This window comes from Centroberyx gerrardi, chromosome 6 (assembly GCF_048128805.1).
Source record: "Centroberyx gerrardi isolate f3 chromosome 6, fCenGer3.hap1.cur.20231027, whole genome shotgun sequence".
Lineage (NCBI taxonomy): Eukaryota > Metazoa > Chordata > Actinopteri > Beryciformes > Berycidae > Centroberyx > Centroberyx gerrardi.
In genome coordinates, this window is record NC_136002.1 from 6,876,397 (window position 1) to 6,895,478 (window position 19,082).

General features: G+C 42.7%; 1 protein-coding gene across 5 annotated transcripts in view; it reads left to right on the plus strand.

The window, feature by feature from the left end:
• The window catches only part of pax3b (paired box 3b), a 26,458-nt gene extending 20,217 nt beyond the window's left edge, over nt 1-6,241 (plus strand). For 2 of the 5 annotated variants that reach the window (XM_071919619.2, XM_071919620.2), the window contains exons 7-9: nt 1-11; nt 3,727-4,011; nt 6,207-6,224. The exon at nt 1-11 is cut by the window's left edge and continues 204 nt beyond it. In XM_071919619.2, coding sequence (XP_071775720.2) covers nt 1-11; nt 3,727-4,011; nt 6,207-6,224 — 314 coding nt within the window. Of the gene's footprint in view, nt 18-3,720; nt 4,012-6,206 lie in introns of all 5 variants that reach the window. The other 3 variants (XM_071919617.2, XM_071919618.2, XM_071919621.2) reach the window with 3 other exon arrangements.
• Nucleotides 6,242-19,082: the final 12,841 nt, after the last annotated feature.

Sequence of the window (19,082 nt, forward strand, 5' to 3'; positions counted from 1 at the left end):
TCTCTCCGCAGGTGAGACTGGAGCCATAAATGTGTATACATGAGCCGGTTAAAGTCAGACATCAAACAGAATCACTATTCTCTGGCTAATTCAGAAGCGTGGGTTGGAATTAGCTCAATCAGTAGTGCTGCTGACTACACTGTAAAAAATGTCATTCAGTCTAGTATTGAGCCTTAAAATCTTGTTTTCCTTAGACAAAGTTAAAAAAAAATCTGATGATTTCACTTGTTTCCGATGCTGAATTTTTTAAAAACATGTGACTGCTATCAAGATAAAGTCATTTGAAAATTCTTGAAACAAGTTGATTTGCATTGGAAACAAGCAAAATTTGCAGATATTTTCCTTTGCTTTAAGAAAAATACGATTTTAAGAGTCAATGCTAGAGTTAAACGACTTGTTAAGATGGATATTTTTTGCAGCGTACGAGGCCGGCGGGCACAGGACTCATGTGTTTGACACTGGACACTCATCCGCAGACTAAGTTATTGTTCCTATGATACCCGTGACCCGTGATACCCGTGACATGCACAACCACACCAAAGCTGGGCAGAATTAGATTTGAACATGGTTTCAAAGACTTGAACCTGGTTGAGATATGCGTGATTTATCCTGTCAGACACACAGCCTCACAATAAATCAGGAGCTTTAAAAAAATCAAACACGCTGTGTTTTTTCATCTATTCGAGTAATATTTTGCCCAGGTGTACCGTACATACACATACTCACTGCTCTCCGACTCACACGCATGCACAGACTCACACATTGGCACAATAGGAAGATAGCTCTTGGAAGGGAAAAGTGAGATGACTCTAGAAGGACAGAGGAGGACAATGGAGTGTGTGACAAATGAGAGGTGAAAAGACAATTACAGCCAATTATCCAGGCATGAAGTCCCAGGGCCTCTGCACCTAGACATGGAGGAAGACCTTAACAGGCAGAAAATGAGATTTCAGCCTGGCACAGACTGAAATCTCCTAACTCCTCAGAGAATAGGCCACAGCAGTATGAAGACGGGGTCAGACACACTCATGCATACATATAACACGGCCATACACACATGCTCACAGGTTCACACAGTCACAGCTACACACACACACAGACTCACATAGTGTAAAAAATTGATCAACCCATTACATCTTGAGGATCAGTTAAGGTTTTTGCAACAATTTACTATTACTATTACTACTATTATATTACTATTACTTACAATTAAACAAATATTACATGATATGGTTGAACAGCATGCATAAGTTAACTTTTCAACGTTATATTTAGATCGGTAGATTGATGACTATATGCAGTTTTTAAAATTAAACAAGAGGTTTGGAATGGGGTTTGTGACACTTACATGATAATGGATCACGTGAACTTTTCATTTGAGTAAAAACTGAAACACAACTGCAACAATACAAGGAATTGTGATTGAGTGGGCAGGACTAAAGCAAAACAAATACATGTTCATATTACATTTTAAGATTTGACAATGTCTAATGGAAATCCCTTTATCTGATTCATGCAATTAACTTTCACTGAGGTCAGTGTATCTTAAAGTAACGGATAAATACTTTATCCATCAACAATACATTTGCATTCTTTTTCTCCTTGCACACCATCCTCTTTCTCTGCTCTCTCCCTGACACATTGGATAGACAGCTGTGTGTGAGTTTGTGGTTATTAGTGTGTGTCCAAACATGGGGTGCGATCCCTTCCTCTGAATATACGTGCCAAGCCTCTCTTTAAGTTTTTACTCGCCTCTCTTGCGCAGCAGTCAGCAGCCTGTCTGGGTCGAACATACACATACATGCATTCAATCATATGCACTGACGCATGCATACACGACTGCTGAATACACCATACAAGCAAACAATATTACACAGTCATGTGCGTACACACACTCGCGCACACATACCGCGCCATACTGCAGCCTCAAGGGAGGCTTCTCGTGATTGCATTCTTAAAATGTTTGCCTCCGCATTCCTCCATGCGAAAGCAAAGGTTCTAATTTATTTGTATATATTTCATACGGCAGAGAAGGAATGTCCCGTCTCAGATGTTTCCCCCCATCCCGACATTCTTCCCCCGCTAACTCCTGGACGCACTGATTTAGGCCGCTGGCGACGGCACCGTTCCAATATGAAACACCCTGGATGGGCCGGCCAGCAGCCATGTCACGCTAAAGAGACAGACAGAGACACAGGAGAGAGAGAGAGAGAGAGAGAGGGGGATGATGGGGTGGGGTTTGGTGAGAGAGAGAGAGAGAGATAAAGGGAGAGTAAAAAGTGAAAGCACGAGAGTAAGTAGAATCCACCGGTTTGAGGGCAGCGTCCCTGTTCCCTTTCTGTTTAAACCAAACGTTCCAAACGCAGGTTAATTTTTTAGGAAAATGTTACTGGGCTCGGGAGGAAACACAACTCCCCTCTCCAAATCAACATGGGCTCCTCCGTTTAACCCCCCTGCTTGGGAAATGATTTAAGCAGGACCATGTGTGTGTGTGGATGTAGAATAATATGTCACTTAGAGGGCCAAGAGGACCCAAAGAGCAGCGTACCTGCTTCTTATTAGGACAGCTAGAAGAGCCTTGAGGTCTCGGCTCTGTTGAAAGGGAGCGGGGGGATGTGATGCATTTAAAGGTAGCAGGTTAAGTTGGAGTTACTTTCATAAGCGGTGAAGGCGATCTCAATTCCTTATTAACGGTTTACGGAACACTTTGATGACGGACAGGTAAAGTCAGCGAGCGTTGGAGGGGGGTCAGTGTAATCGGGTCTGTTTTGAACCCCATCGACAGACTTTGCCCCGCGGCTCTTTTCCGTCCTTTGCCGGCCAAGAAATAGTCCCCCAAATTTGATTATCTGGTCACTAATAGAGACCAGGTCAAGAGCCGGCGGATTTCTCCAACTGTGAATAAATCCTGAGCTTGAACGGAGCATGAGCTCGCAGAGGCCTTTTCTCTCGCGTTATCTTTGCCAGTATATCTTTGCTGGAGATAAATCGTTATCTCGTGCCATGGTTTTTTGGAGCGGCGGCGAGGAGGAATTTTAGAATAAGTGGAGCCGCGGATCTGAGACAAATTGCTTAATTCTTCCTCTTTGGTGCCATCTCTCCGGCTGTCTGGGAAGGGCTTGCTGGAAGCCTTTTGATGTCCGTGGCAGGGAGATTTCCTTTGTGTGTGTGTGTGAGCGTCTGTTTGTCTCTGTGTTTGTGTGTGAGTGTGTGTTACGCACACTCCCGTGCTTGTAGGCCTATGCTTGATGTGAGACATATTCAGTGGAGAATGCAGCTATACAGCCTTTTCAGAAACTAATAAGACAACAGAAAACATGCATTCCCCCACCGATGATGCAGCCCCCCTATGGGCATATCAGTAACAAATATGTCACCTTGTTTTGACCTGTAATTGTAGCGGCCAGCGTGGGCCTGTCAGTGTAATTTTGAAAAAACCACAACGCGGTGAAAGTTTTGTCACAATCCCATCAACAGTGTCTGAATGAACGAACAAATGCATGGAAGGAGACACATCCATTGTCCTCCGCTCGATTTCAACATGGGGGACAATAAACCCACACAGCTTAATAACCACAGATTCAGCTTTCCATGTTTCATATATTTATATCCAACCCCTAATGTTGGCAGTGTTTGCGCCATTCTCCATAAATTGGCAGAATACAAAATGAAACAAAAAAAGTCACCCAAAAATCATTTCACTTTCTCTCTCCTTCCTCCTTCCAGGTGATGGGCCTGCTGAACCCAGGCGGCGTGCCTCACCAGCCCCAGAGCGACTACGCCATCTCCCCTCTGACGGGCGGCCTGGAGCCCCCTGCTGGCATGGCGGCCAGCTGCAGCCAGCGCATGGAGCACATCAAGGGCCTGGAGGGTCTGACCGGCGTGCCCTCCATGCCGGCTCTGCCCTCCCTGCCCAGCTCCCAGTCCTACTGCCCGCCCTCCTACGGCTCGCCGGGCTACAGCGTCGACCACGTGGCCTCCTACCAGTACGGCCAGTACGGACAAAGTAAGGTCAATAGACTTCAACTTTTTTATTCTTCGCCTTTTATTACCTTTTGCACCCACCCAGACCCCAGACCCACACAAAGAAATGCAATGCGTGAAACTACTTCTGGTTTATGCACTTTTATTTGATAAAATAATAATAATAATAATAATAATCTTTATTTATATAGAACTTTTCAAAACATAGTGACAGAGCTTTTTACGGAGAAGTAAAACCAGAAATAGATTAAATCAACAGCAAAATAAATGAAAGCAAGAAATATAAAAGCAGGGAAACAAACATAAATTTAAACCAAAAAAGGAAGGCCAAAAACAATTAAGAAAATGTCATTGCATAAAACCAAGTCTATAAACATGAGTTTTAAGAAGTGATTTAAATGATACACATTTAGCAGCCTAAGCTCCTCAAGCAAGTTGATCCAAAGTCTAAAAGGCTTGAAAAGGCTTGATATTTGATATTTGACTATCTTGAATGTTTGCCATGGACTCCCTCCGCATTGACTGTTAGTTGATAATGTTTGGTTCATGAGTCGGTAGTTTTGTTAAGTAGTTCAATAGGTATCCTGGTCCTGAACTTTAAGTATTTCGGATCAAATCCGCTGGTACCTCACCTGTTAGCTATAGAATCGGCTCCCATCAGGATAAAGTGCAGCCCCAGCAGTGTCCGATAGCCTCCCCCGGACCGCTTGCCCTAACAGAATACCTACCTGTTCAGCAGTGAGAAGGCCTTTTCACTTCACATTACCGTTACCTTAAGGGTTAACGTCAACTTCAAACAAACCTCCGTCTAACTTTGGACGGCAACGTCATTTTCTGCCGCAGCGTGATTACAGCGGCCGCCGTTTCCAATTTTGGTCCGCAGGGGGTTGACCAATCAGGTTCATCCACTGACCTCGCGGCAACCCCTCAGCAACCGGGCCCTTCAAAGCCGTGGCAGCGGTCCAATGGATCTGACTGCGCGGAGCTTTGTGGGGCGGCAGGTATCGAATGAATATCTAACTTAATATCCGAGAGCAGCGAATGTCTAATGAGATATCTCGGTGAAATATCTCAAAGTGGACAGAATAAGGAATTAGGGCGACACACGGGAACCACCTCCAGTATGTGGCATGTACACACACACACACACACAAACACACACACACACACACAGGCATGAGTACAGCACACATTCACGTACACCAACACACTGTTACAAGCCTCAGCAGTCCATCTTGATGTGATTAATCAGTGCGAGTGGATAGCCGGTGTGCGGTTGGGTTTGGAGCTGCAGAGGAAAGGTCTTTTCTGGGGGTGGATGGATCCTAATAGCCTCTGGCAGGGCGGCTATTGGAAACAGGTGCTAGGACTGAGGTCAGCTGGGGAAGCAGTGTTGGACAGTACTGGTCCAGGTTCCAGTGCAATGTCAAGAGACTGTGAACCGGTCTATACTACTGTAGATTTTGACTAGATTCAGCTCTCCACCCCACAGAAATTAAAGTGGTAATTCATGAGATCTTTGTTTTTTTTTGTTTTTTGTTTGTCTTTGTTGCTTAGCAGTCTTTACTGAGGGATTTTTCTTTGGATTTTCTGTTGATGCAGTTTGAGTTTCTGTAGGTGTCGCTCTTTTCTTTGTCTGTTCAGCCATGGTGGCTGTCACTGCTCATGCTAACTACCCAGTTCTTCTTCTATTTATTCCAAACAAACTGGAGATGTAAAACGCATCACTACCAGACACCAGGTGTTTAGAACAGCAAATGTAAAAGCTTTCATGAACTGGATATAGATTGAATCACTGTTGTATTATATCAATTGGTGATAGAGCAAAACCGACATTTATTTATATGATTATGCGGATTATTCCTTTGAAGAATGTGTTAAAATTCCCATACAAGCATCTCCCAACACTCTTCAAAGCTTCACTGTATTGGCAGTAGTTGGTGCTCATGCCTCCTAAGTTTAATAAATCCTGAAGCTGTGTTTACACAAGGCGTCCTTACAAGCTTCTGTTCTCACCAGCTCCCTCCAACGACCTTACACCCCAACACGCTGTTAGCACATGCTATGCTAACAATAGCCATATGTTAGCGGAATGGCATGCTAAAACATGTGCCCACGATTTACTGCGGCCATATATCTGTTTTACCATCTTTCCATCTTTTTATCTTTTCTTTTTTTTCACAGGCAATAGTTTAACAACTGTGTTTCATCCCTTCTTTTAGGTGCCCTTCCTTATTTGAGGCCTGAGATCACCTGATCCGAGGCTTCGGACTCCACGGAGGGACGAGCGCGTTGGTGTGTACATTGATGGAGATCTTAACGTAATCCGGACCAAAATTCGCTACCATTCACCAGGACGCATTCTCCACCGGGGGGACTTTTATTAAATCTCGCTGGAGGAATGGACGAGAAAAAAAGAAAGAAGGGACCACAAGAAGGAATATCAGACCAAAAAACGATTGATTTACCGAGAGTGTTGCTGCATCGGTATCGCAGATGAATGGCAGAGATGCCGGCGGGTGCGCTGCGTTCCTTAATGTGGTCGCTTGGTTCACCACATGTTGAGCGCCAACCATCTACAGCACCATGGAGGGGCGCCATCCGCAGGCTCCGAGCAAAAACCAGCAACGCAAACGCCAACCATGGACAAAATCTGCCTGTGGGGTCTGTGTTGGGACAGCAAACCCAAACCTATCATCGCGGACTACCAGCCTTTGAGCCAGAGACTCGGAGGAGCATGTTTACATGTCTTAGGGCCACAGTACATATGAAATTCCTTGTATCTCCAAATTAATCCCCAAATCGTATGTGCTCAGGGGGGAAAGAAAAGGGCTTTGTTGATTTTATTGGACGTTGCATTTATTTGAGATGTCTGCATCCCACGCAGAGCGGAATTCCAGAGACGGAGAACACAAACGAGCGAGTGAGCGAACGAATGTGTTGTTTTTTTTTTATCGTGTCAGAAACACAACTCTAATGTACGCCGCAGCTGTGCCTCCGACAAAGTTCATTCAAACATTCCTCCTACCTCCTCCCTCCCTCCCTCCCTCTCTCTCTCTTTTCTGTCTCTCTCTCTCTCATTCTCTCTGTTTCATTGATGTTTCAGACGGTGAGGCAGGCATCCCAGCCTTTTGTAGTTTTAGGGAGGACTTGGGGAGGTCAGGGGTGACTTTAGGGAAAGTGACAGATGAGAGAGCGGTAGAGGAGGGGGGGAGGTGAAGAAGTGGCTTTGAGGGGGGATAGGGGGAGATCGATCGCGGGGGTGAAAAGCCTTTAAAGATCCCCTCCCAGCGAGAGAAAGCCACCGGGTCACGACCGAGAGACACTTGAGAAACCGAGAGAGACCGAGAGAGCTCAGACTAAAGAGAGACCGTTCTCCCAGTTGACCAGAAGTGCAATATCACGTATCTTAAGAGTCGACCTCGCCATTAAAACGAAAAGAAGCAAACACGCCTCTTACACAACGCTTTGGATTCACACTCTGGATCTGGTGCGGGATGTTGCGAAAGGAACAACACATGTGCCTTTGAAGGCTTTCGGGTCCAAAACAAACACAAAACATTGTTAATATTGCTATCATAGCGAACTGAGGGGACCACATTTCTAACGACTGAAGTCACTGCAGAGTCATGAGGAAAAGATTGAATCAAGGGAATGCCAAGGTAAACAATAAATTACCAGGAATGACAAAGCCAAAATTGTGTTTTTATTGTGTTGCATCGCTTGGGACCTTTTTTGTTTCTATTTTGCAAAAGCAGGAGATATCAATAGGGTTTCTAATGCGTCCCAGACATATTTATTGTCACCAATGTACTGTATGCCAACAATGTAATTGTAAACCTTGCTGCATTGTACAAGTGAGTGATATAGAACAAGAATACTTTATACATTTAATGTTAGTTTGTTTGATCTCAAACAAAAATGCCGTTCAAGCCTTGATACGAGCACTCTGTTATTTTGTACGTTTGTCTATGTTAGAAAGAATCACTTCTTTCCATTGGTTCCTTTCATTTTTGATATATTTTTTCTATTATTTGACAGAGCGATATGACATAATGTCATGTGTACAAGCGCAGTATTATTACTATTTATAATAAAACAAAAAATTCTGAAAATAGCTGCCGTGTTATTCATTTATTTCCAGGCGCCCGGCTGTAATTGCAGGGTCAATGGGGGTCTTTGTGTTTATTTTTGTCACAGCTTGACCAAAAGAAAGCAAGTGACTCTGAATCACTGTTATGGGAGATACAATTGCGCTATAGGAGACAAATATGTACTTTTTGAAAGCACTCATGTGAACCCTCCAACAAAAATAGCCGCGGCCAAATGGGGATCACCAGACATTCGATTTGACACTGAACACAACAGCCTTTTCTCACGGATGGCTGTAAACGCTCAGACATCTGCATTGGTGTGTATTAATACCCCCGCTGGCCCCCTGCTACTGTAACAAACTGACTTTTGTTTAACAACCTCTCCAATGAGGAGAACAAGCCTTAGAGCGCTTTGGACAAACAGCGCACCCAGCCCCTCCAAAAACCTCTGCAACCCATCCACCCTGCTTACACACACAGGGCCCCCTCTGTGTGTGTGTGTGTGTGTGTTTGCATTCATACATTATGTTCATGTTCACATATAGTGTTGTTTCTGTGTGTGTGTGTGTGTAGGTGTGTGTCCCTGCAGCCCGAGGGTATTAAGCCTAATTATAACATTCTTCTGATTAATCGTGTCTGCTCCCGGGCCTTGGAGGGGCGGCGCTGTGTGCAGCTCGTGCAGCCGGACCACACACTCTATAAATAAAGTCTAAGTCAATAACAACGTTAAGGATCACTCATAGTCTTGTCAGCTCTGTTTGCTAAGCCCGAATAATTCGGCCAATGTGAGGACACCGAGACACACTGGAAAAGTACGAGCTCAGCGGCGCTCTAATCACACACACACGGCGCTGCAGTTACACGCTTTGCCGTACAGATGTGAGCGTGAACACACTTGACACACACCTACACACACACACACTGTGTTTGCTTTCTTAATCAGTCCGCACCATTAAAGATGAAGACAAATCACACCTGCGAAATTCCAAAGCTAAGACATTACTTTTATTAATGAAGCCTCCCCCTGCACTGAAAAGGCTATTATTTCTTTAATACACCCCAGAGTGTAGTTAAATGGAACTATTTTAATGGCATTTCATACCGCCGGATAATGACAAGTTTTTGGATCCTTGGGCCCTTGTTCAGCGCTGGAACTGCCAACAGGTCGTTTTTTGCCATAACTGTATTCAAACCAGTCTTTTTCCTAAAATGGTGTTCGTTGGCATTTCACAATGGAAAAAACCGTCCATGTTCCAAAAAATGCAATTAAAGGAAGTTTTTAGCACTGGCATTGGTCAAATATGCCGGTTAACCATGCACATTTCTCATATTTGCTTTATTTTCTTTAAAGGTCTAGTTTTATATCAATACGCTAGTATTAACAAAATTTCCCATCTGTCTTTTGGTTTATAGATAAGAGTGATATCTTTATAGAATTTAAAGCCACTGACAGTTTCCAATTCTGGGCTCTATGTTTTTGTACAATTATTTATTATGGTGATAATTAGCTTTTATGTTATACAGTACATGATATAGGCTATTCTTTTAGAAGAGCTCCTGATGAGTTAAAATATGTTGCAACTGTGATTGTTCAGACTTTGTAAAATGCAATAAAATGTAAAGTATAAAACTTTCTGTCAAACACAATTACACACACAAAGTAACTCTCTGTCTCTGTCTCTGTCGCTATCTCTCTCTCTCTCTCTCTCTCTCTCACACACACACACACACACACAAACACTCATTCTAGCCTTGTATAACCATGTGATCCAGTAATTCACATCTTAGACAACCCCCTGGGTTAAAGAATTTGTTTTTTTCCTCAGTGTTGTGATCTAACATGACCTCTAGATCACGCCAACAGCTGCCTCTGTCATTCTCACTCTGTTGTGTGTGTGTGTGTGTGTGTGTGGACCCTAGGCGTTCTGATTGTCTATGCGTCTGTACCATGTGTGCTGTGCCTCTGAGTTACATTGTATAAGTGAACACAATACATGGTAACATAAAAATCAGAGTAAACCCATCAAATCTCAAAAGACCCACCTTTGTACACCATCATAAAGCTCTATAACGTAAACTCACAGCATAGTAAGTAGTATCAAATTGATGTAAATTGCATAAGGAATGGGTCTTTTAAGGGGGGAAAAAATGAAATATGCTTTTCTGAAATTACAATTGTTTTTTTGTTTATATTAGTGGTTATTTGCCTTATGGTCACTGACTGGAGGTCATATAGTTTACCCTAATTTTTTATTTACCACTGCATCACTAATAAAATACATACATGCTGTATATTACATGTTACATTTTGGACGTTTGGCTTACAGTCTAATCTAGAGAGTACAACATGCTCATTATCTATGGCTGACATATTTAAATACATGACATGTATGCATATAAAGTATATGTAACCAAGAATATAGTGGGGTAAACCTGCCTCAACTCAGTTTAGCCCACCACTTTTTTATTTGCCAAATAGAGTTTACCAACCTTTTTAGGTTGACATACTGTAAATCTTTGCGATATAAATTCATAGTATATGTCATAGCAAGTTGTATGAAACTGATGGAAGTTACATTAGAACACTAGAAAGTCCAAGCCAACATCAAATGACTGCTGTTTTGAATTTCAGAATTAAAGTCTCAAACTGTCCCTCCCACTTTCTATACAAACCAGTGTATATTTTCAAATTCATGCAAGATAATAGTAGCTACAATTATATTTACCCCTCCAATTGACAGCTGGCCCCAAAATCCACTGACCTTTCTAGTATCAACCCATGTCTGAAGGTATGATTGTTTTTTGGTGGTGGTTTGACTCATTATGATCACTGACTGGAGGTCAGGGTTTACCCATTTACCACTACATCACTGTTTGTTACTCCTCAAAACACCAAATGAATCCTGTCCTCTCTACACAGGAGGTAACCGGGGGGGACGGAAATGTTTCGGGGTGTCTGCTCTACCCAGACCGTACCACCCCTGTACACACACTTAACCCCTGACACCCCCCAGCGTTCACACACTCTGTCATCACAGGTCCCGGCTGCCGCTGACCTGACCACTAACACATGCTGGGGACAACTTAACCCCTGGACCTCGGGACGGAAAAACACATCGACAGAGGAGGGAGGGGGGGAGAAGAGAGGGGGGGAAAGTGACAGGAACAGGCAGGGAAGGATGAGGGATCAGTCTGTGTGTGTGTGTGTGTGTGTGTGTGTGAGAGAGAGAGAGAGAGAGAGAGAGAGACAAACTGGCAGACAGATTGAGACGGTGTTTTCCTCCTATTTCCATATTCTTTCTCATTTGTTATATATTCCATGTATCTTGATATTTTTCAAATTTTCCTCTTGTTTCATACTGCATATCGCTGTTGTGCAAAAACCTTGTATCTCCAATTTTTCACGTTGTCACTTCAACATTACATTACATGGTTCTCTATGGGGTCGACTGTTCAACCCTTGGGCTTATAAAAGCCTTTCAAAACCCACTAGATAAAATGAAAAATGCATGGTGTTCAAGCTAAAACCACAGCTGTTTTATGTTGTTCCTGAAAAGTTGACATGTTGGAGCTACAAGGTTTACACCCAACAACAGCGATCTAGTTTGCCTTTTGGTATATTTTCACATCATACATATTTTCATCATTTTTTTCTTTGTTTCAGCATGTTCTACAGCTGTAATTTCACACACCCTCATAACGCTGTAATACACATTTTTCATTCTTTTCTCCAAATGTTTCTACTCATTATGTTCTTGACACCTGTTCAAATACCTTCCGTTTTAGTATATTCTTATATATTCTCCTTCCTATTACTGATTTGCTGCTGCAACAACCCAATTTCCCCATGGGGATCAATAAAGTTTCGTCTTAATTCATCTCACCTTAACCAAAAGCGACACAGGGAGAAGGATTGAGGCCAAAAGACAGAAATGAGTAAGAGGGTTGCTCTCATCCTCTGTAATGAACCAATATGACAGAAGCCTTTTTACTGGACTCTTGACACCTCTGCACTAACACTGTCAGGGTTAGGGGTTTGATTCCCATTGAGGTTACCCATGCTAAAAATGTATACACTAACGGCACTGCAAGGCGATGGATAAAGGTGTCAGTGTGTTGGCTCAAGTGTGAAACATGAAGATGTTTTGACAGCAGAGCCAAGTGAAAACACCAACAGACAAATGGGACAGACCCGGTTCATTCTTTATGGAATCACATGACGGGGGAGAAAGACAGCGAGTGTGAGAGAAAGAGAGAGCAGACGATTGCAGACTACAATATGTACAGTGTTGTTTTTTTTTATGTGTGTCAGTGGAAGCCATGTATGTGTGTGTGTGTGTGTGTTGCGGCCCGCATGTGTTTTTCTGCAGAGGAAAAAAGACAAAAGCAGACAGTGACGCAGATCAGAGGGAAAGGGCTGGAGGAATGAAGTCAGGGAGGAATTTCGAGGAAATGACGGCTAGCCAAACAAGAGCAACGTGACTGCATCAATACGAGCGCTGTGGCCCTGTTTCGGGACACACTGGCACTGCTTCGGAGAGGCAGGGGAAATCACATGTCCCCTGTGTTTCGGTGTTGCGGCCGCCGAAGCTGGTACGAGGCTGGGTGGGTGGACGGGGACTACGGGGCCTCTCGCCGTGTGAAGCGCTCCTCCTGGGTTTTGTGGGGCAAGGTTAATGTCGTGATAAAATAACATGCCGCAAACAATTGCGGCGCGACTGCGTGATGTTATTGAGCATTGATTGCAAGTACAAACAGGAAAGCACCGAAAACATTTAAAAGTTAAAACAGACTTCCTGGCGGGGCTCGTTTCTGTCTAATCTCCCCTGACAGTCATCTGGACTGACATAGAGACATCTGTCGGCAAACCCTGCTCAGGCCGGCTTCATGTGGATTTACTTCTACGTTTTTAACATGACTTTACCCATGGCTTCTACTTATGGCCTTTTCATAATCCGCGACGTTTTCATATAAATAAATGTCCAGTTTGCTACTCTCTATCAGCAATTGGTTTAACTCTATATCCAGTTCATGAAAGCTTTACATTTGCTGTTCTAAACACCCGCTGTCTTTCCTGGGAAACATTACATTTGTAGGTTGTTTGAAATGAATAGAAGAAGAACTGGGTAGTTAGCATGCACAGCAATAGCCACCATGACTGAACAGACAAAGAATAGAGCGCCACCTACAGAAACTCAAACTGCATCAACAGAAAATCCAAGGAGAAAGACGTCACAGTCCTGGACACTCTGTTAGCTAGCTAGGAGCTAAGCTATCGAACTTCCCTGCTAAATTCAAGCAGTTACTGTTGTTGCTAGCTAACTTGATAACTGTTAGGTCTATCTGAAGTCCTCACTTATGTGTTGAAGTACTAGTTTTATGAAATGTTTCCCGGTTTCCCACCCCAAGTGTGATCTAAGTTCAAAATGGCCACCGTGGGAATAAAGTCAGTGACTTCTTAGCACCAAAGATGTCAACAAATAAACCCCCCCAAAAAAACAAAATTTTTTTTTTCACATATTACTTAAACCAAAAATTATATTACACCAAAATGAGTAAAAACTAGGTTGTATTCCAGTAAATAACTACATGTAAAATACCGTCTTCCAGGCTGGTATACCTCACACTACTGGCCACACTGTTTGATTGACAGGTGATCTCTAGGAAGTGGTGCAGAAACACCACAGCAAGGAGCGGTTAGCACCGAAGATGGAGACAAAAAAAGACACAAAATGAACAGTAGAATATCTAGGTGCATTCACATTGCATAGCATTGCATATGAGTGCAGCTGCAACGGCTGTGTACCTCTCCCTTTGCACAGTGTTACAGGCATAGGCCGCCATATTGTCACGTCAGCAGAGGATGTGAACGCCATCCAATGGTCAATATTCATTCATAATTCATGCTACTCATTTGCCAGCCTTTTGATGGGCTCTCTGGTATTCCTGAATGATTGACAGGGGAGGTCCAGTGAGTGCATATCTGGGCGTTTATGAGTGCCTCGTGGCTGCAGATGGTGCAACAGAATCGCCTACAAGTTGCACGGCCAACGCAGTGAGGTTTTGGCCGGGAGTCTGAGGACAAACTGGCAACCGTAAATTTGCGGTTATGTCATCTCGGCCTGTGTGAAAGCCGAAAAGACAAGAGAAAGAAAGTGGAGTAATTAAGACACAGAGTGAATTAAGAGGAAGAGACAGGAATCACAACAAACGGAGGACAATTTTTTGGTTGCTGCGTACACGTCTTTTCCGAAAGGGCGTGATCCAAAAAGGTTTGTGGCCGTCGAGGAAAAAAATTTGGTAAGCAGTAATTCATGAGAGAAAGCGAGAGGGAGAGAGAGAGAGAGAGAGAGAGAGAGAGAGGGCCTATAGCAGAGTGACTCCCAGATGAAGGACAAGAAGGGATTTTAAAAAACAGTAAAGCAGATGGACGGAAGGCAGATGCAGCGATGGCAAACACATTTACGGGATTCTACCGTAGATCTTGTCTGAAATGCAGAGAAATATAGCTTCTCGATAGCGCTGGTCTGTGCATGGCGGGCCTGTCGGGGTGGGAGACATGGGAGAGCAGTGGGAGGTGGGAGGTATGCGGCGGGGCGAGCGGAGGTTTTTCTGGAGAGGTATGCGATGTAAAACGGTGGAAGTGGGATAGCAGCTGAGGCCGTCCAGGGCCCATGAATCAGGCTGAGGCACCGTGAAGCAGCGGCCATCATAGGAGCCAGATGGGCCCTTGGCTCGACACTGGCAGGGATGAAGGAACACACACAGGCAAGATGGGAACAAACAGGCTCTTATGCGTGCTGCAGACACAGGCATGTGGACGCATGAGAACGCAAACACGCACGTTTACGCCGCGCACGCGCCGGTGTGGAACACTGTAGGTGCACATATATGTGTGAAGTGCATGGAAAACACATGCAAACACACACACACACACACATACTTTCACATAAATCCTTTTTTTATGGTTGAGGATATACAAGACACAGGCCTAATTCAGATTCTAAGTTTATAAGAAGTAATGCTCCAAGATCAATTTTCAGATTTTTATTTTTTGTTAAATATGTTTTGCATTTTACTGTAACAAATTCAAAGCTGTACAAGTGGCTTTAACAGTCATTTTTAGTGTTTGCAAAAATCCCACACATTTTTAAAGCAAAGCAAAAATAGATCTTTTTTTAACGGAATAAAATGGGCTGGGAAAAAAAGAAAAGAAAATGTTAAACTCGAAAAAGAAAGAAATAAACAATGACCAAAAAAAACCCCAAAACAAGAGAAAAGTCAGCTACCTGCAAAAGACACTTTGCCCTCACATCATCTGGACAGGTCGCTGTTTAAATGGGCCTTGAAAAGTGTGTTTGGTGCAATGAATGGTTTCCTAAAGCCCATCATCCCTGTCTGCTTGGCTTAGGTTAGACAGACTGTGACTGATTCCAACCCGTAGTGAACCCATATGATCCTGGTTTACAGCCCACAAAAGAGATGGGCCGAGGAAAACGACCCGCTGGACTTAGATAATTATCGAGTTTTACGTGATGGCCTTGCTGAGGCACTCCTGAAAAAAAAACACTTTTAACGGTTGCTCATCCCTGTTTCAGTTTATTTGGTTTTCTCTTAAATCAACTTTACATCTTTTTTTTTTTTTTTACTTTTTCTCTTTTAACTTTTAAACACTTATAGTGTAAATATATAAAGAAATTCTTTATCTTTGCATGGCTATCATAATAAAATCAACCCTTTTTCCAAGTCAGCTCTTTCACTGAATAAGACAAAACTACATAGCCTATAATTATTAAGCATATATATTTAATAATATATTAACATAGTATAATATATATCATTAATATAGTTAAAGACTTTTTGTGGGAGGTCTTTGGGATTCCATGTGTCCACAATTTACTTTTTTCATTTTCGCTGAAATAAACACACACAAACTGTACTGGCATGGTTTGTAGAAAAAACAAAAATGCAAATAATCTCTCCATAAACATCTATGTTGCTCATAATCATGTTCATAAACATGTCCATGAGCAGGCCTAATACAAGTTTCCTATACTCTGACTGGCTTCTAATTATAGCTTCCCCCAGGATAATCTGCTTTGAAATCTGGCCGTATTGGCATCTATCAAATTGCTGTGGCAGGATTTGGTTTTTGTGGTGTCATATATCCAATAAATCCATGCCTCATGAAGGCAGAACACAGGGCGATAATTATGAACAGATAGAAAATGAAACTTTTCAGATGGAAGAGTTTTAGTCACACTAAACAGATGGTCAGCTTCCAAAATATCCATAATGCATAATAGCCCAAACACAACTAAAGTCTACAAACAAACTGTAATCCCATTGCTATGAAGTGCAAGTGAGAGGGGGGGGTTGTGTGTATGGGCAAATATGCAAACAGAAAAGAAACCTAAAAGTTATTTTAAATAAGATATACCTGACAAAGTTACAGTTGCCATGCGACTATTTTAGTTAAAAATGTATGTAATTTTCCCTTCAATAGTGTAATACTTTTAAAAGACTGCGTAAACCCCCCTTACAAACAGCCATAGTAGAAACAAAACTACTCATGTGCCCTAACCTAAGGTTTTATTAAATTTACATCCACGTGTAAAGGTTTCCTTCAGCCCCATCCTTTCTCTAGCCTGAGGGTCTGGGAAGGAATTTCCTTATTATGCTGCCTTCAGGTGCTGTCGGAAATATTAGAATTAGGAGATGAGCGCGGAGTTTTCAACATGTGACGTTTAGGGAGCGAAGAGCATGGAAGTCATGTTAACAACTGATGGGAAAGTGATGCATTTTATTCAGGCATGTGGTGGAAGGTAAAACCTCCTAAACTCAGTTAACCCTCCTTTTTATTTGTGGAATAGAGTTTAACTTTATACTCTGACATGACTCTTTAAATCCATAGATTATCACATAAAGAACAGTGAGTACTGTCAAACTAATGTAGGCTATATGAGGACAGAACCACTTTTGGTGAAATTAAATCAAAATTAACACTTTTTTGAAAATATAATAGATTTTTTGTTTATAATGGTAGTTGTTAACATTTGATCATTTTATTTATCACTACATCACTGATTTTTATTATTGTAAGTAATAAAATCAGTGTTGGCATTATATGTAAATAATTTGTGTTGCTGAATATTTCCATTTTGACTCTTTTTTTTTTTTTTTTTTTTTTTTTTTACTTTTGGTCATCCTGCAATAAAATATACAATCAAATATACAATCAAATATACATCAACTTCTGGCTAATAAACTAATTAAAACATCAATTAGAAGCCTGATGTGCATTGTCTCCTCTTCACTCTGCTGCTGCAGTACAAAGTAGCTCTGCACTACTTGATTCCTAAAATAAAAAAATCAGCCATCACAAAATAAAAAAAATCTACCTTTGTTATTATTTCCATCCAAAAGCACCTGAGTGCGCAACAAGTTTTACGTACGACGTCCAAACTTGGAGGCAGGAGCTTACAAGGAGACCCTGAAGGCAGCATTATCCACGGTTTCCTGCTGGAGAGGCTTTTCAGCTCCAAAGAGGCTGTGAGGAAATACGCTGCTTAACACAGACATCTACTGGCCACTTGTTGTAAACAGCAGGGACTCTTCAACATTTTCATGCCACAGACCCCATCTGATGAGTTTTGTCTCAGAGACTCCATATAGGAAGATTTTCTTGATTTAGTATTGAATAAAACCTCTGATTACAACACTCATTCTTGTATACTCTCCAACTGGAATCATTTCTAGTGGATCATAGTGAAATTAAACTATTCCTCATTTTGCCGGGGGCCCCCCTGGGGTCCCCTCAAGACCCCCCGGGGGGCCCTGGAACCCACTTTGAGAACCACTGCCCTATAGACTTCTTTATGAACACGCATCTATCTCCATGCAATAGTTAACGTGATATTATTTGACACGTCATCTCATTTGGTGTTAGATTTCCATCATTATGAGACTGCGCAATATAATTGTCTGCTATTAAAGTTTTATGGATGTCTACGACCACTAAATCCATAACTACTGGTGCTCATCATCCCGTGTGATTCTTAATAAAAAATGACTTTTCGCATAAATTTTTCAGACATAACTACATCTGAATATTAGGTTCCAATTCTCATAATAATTTCCCCTCATGATAATAACATTAATATGAATGATGTACTGTGTCTTCCACTGACTAACCGCTACAATGTCCATTACACTACCTCCGAGTGTCCACTAGATAGCAGGCACACTCCTCTCTTAACGCTCTTTCAATGCCCTCTATACCTTTTATTGCAGGATAAAGTTGTACCCAATAGAGCCTCTAGGTGGCAGTAGCAGACTGCTGCAGACTGGAGGCAGATGAACCCATTAACCCCCACTTTCCACCCCAGTGTGAGAGAATCCTCATCCTCCCAGCACTGTCACAGAGATATGAGCCTGTCTTATGCTGTTTTAACTCTGATATGGTATGCTGGCTGACTGGGCTATGGGATGATTATTGTGTGTGTGTGTGTGTGTGTGTGTGTGTGTGTGTATGTGTATGTGTGTGTGCGTGCGTCTGTGTGTGTGTGTAAGCTTGTGGCTATGGGAATTTGTTTGTGTGATAGAGTAAGTTATCAAGAGAGTGAGTCCATCTTGTTATCCTCTCCCCTCCTCACTCCTCAAAGCATGCATACTCTCACATGCGCCGACCCCCACCACACACACACACACACACACACACACACACACACACACATACACACACACACACTGCATGCCTCCCGTTCCATAACCCACTGCAGGTTCGACTTGTGTGTGTGTGTGTGTTGCAGTGTCTCCTGGGCTCTGCCACCCTGCCCAGACTACTAATGCCCTACCTGCTCCTCATTAGAATGTCCCGTTTGAGTCCGGCCATCTGCGCCAACCGGTTGGCACACCCTCTGCCAGCCGTTTGATGTCGACGAGGAGCGCGGCGACGGGGCGCAGGACGCCGTCCCAGCGCCAGACTTAAAAAGACCTTTTTGC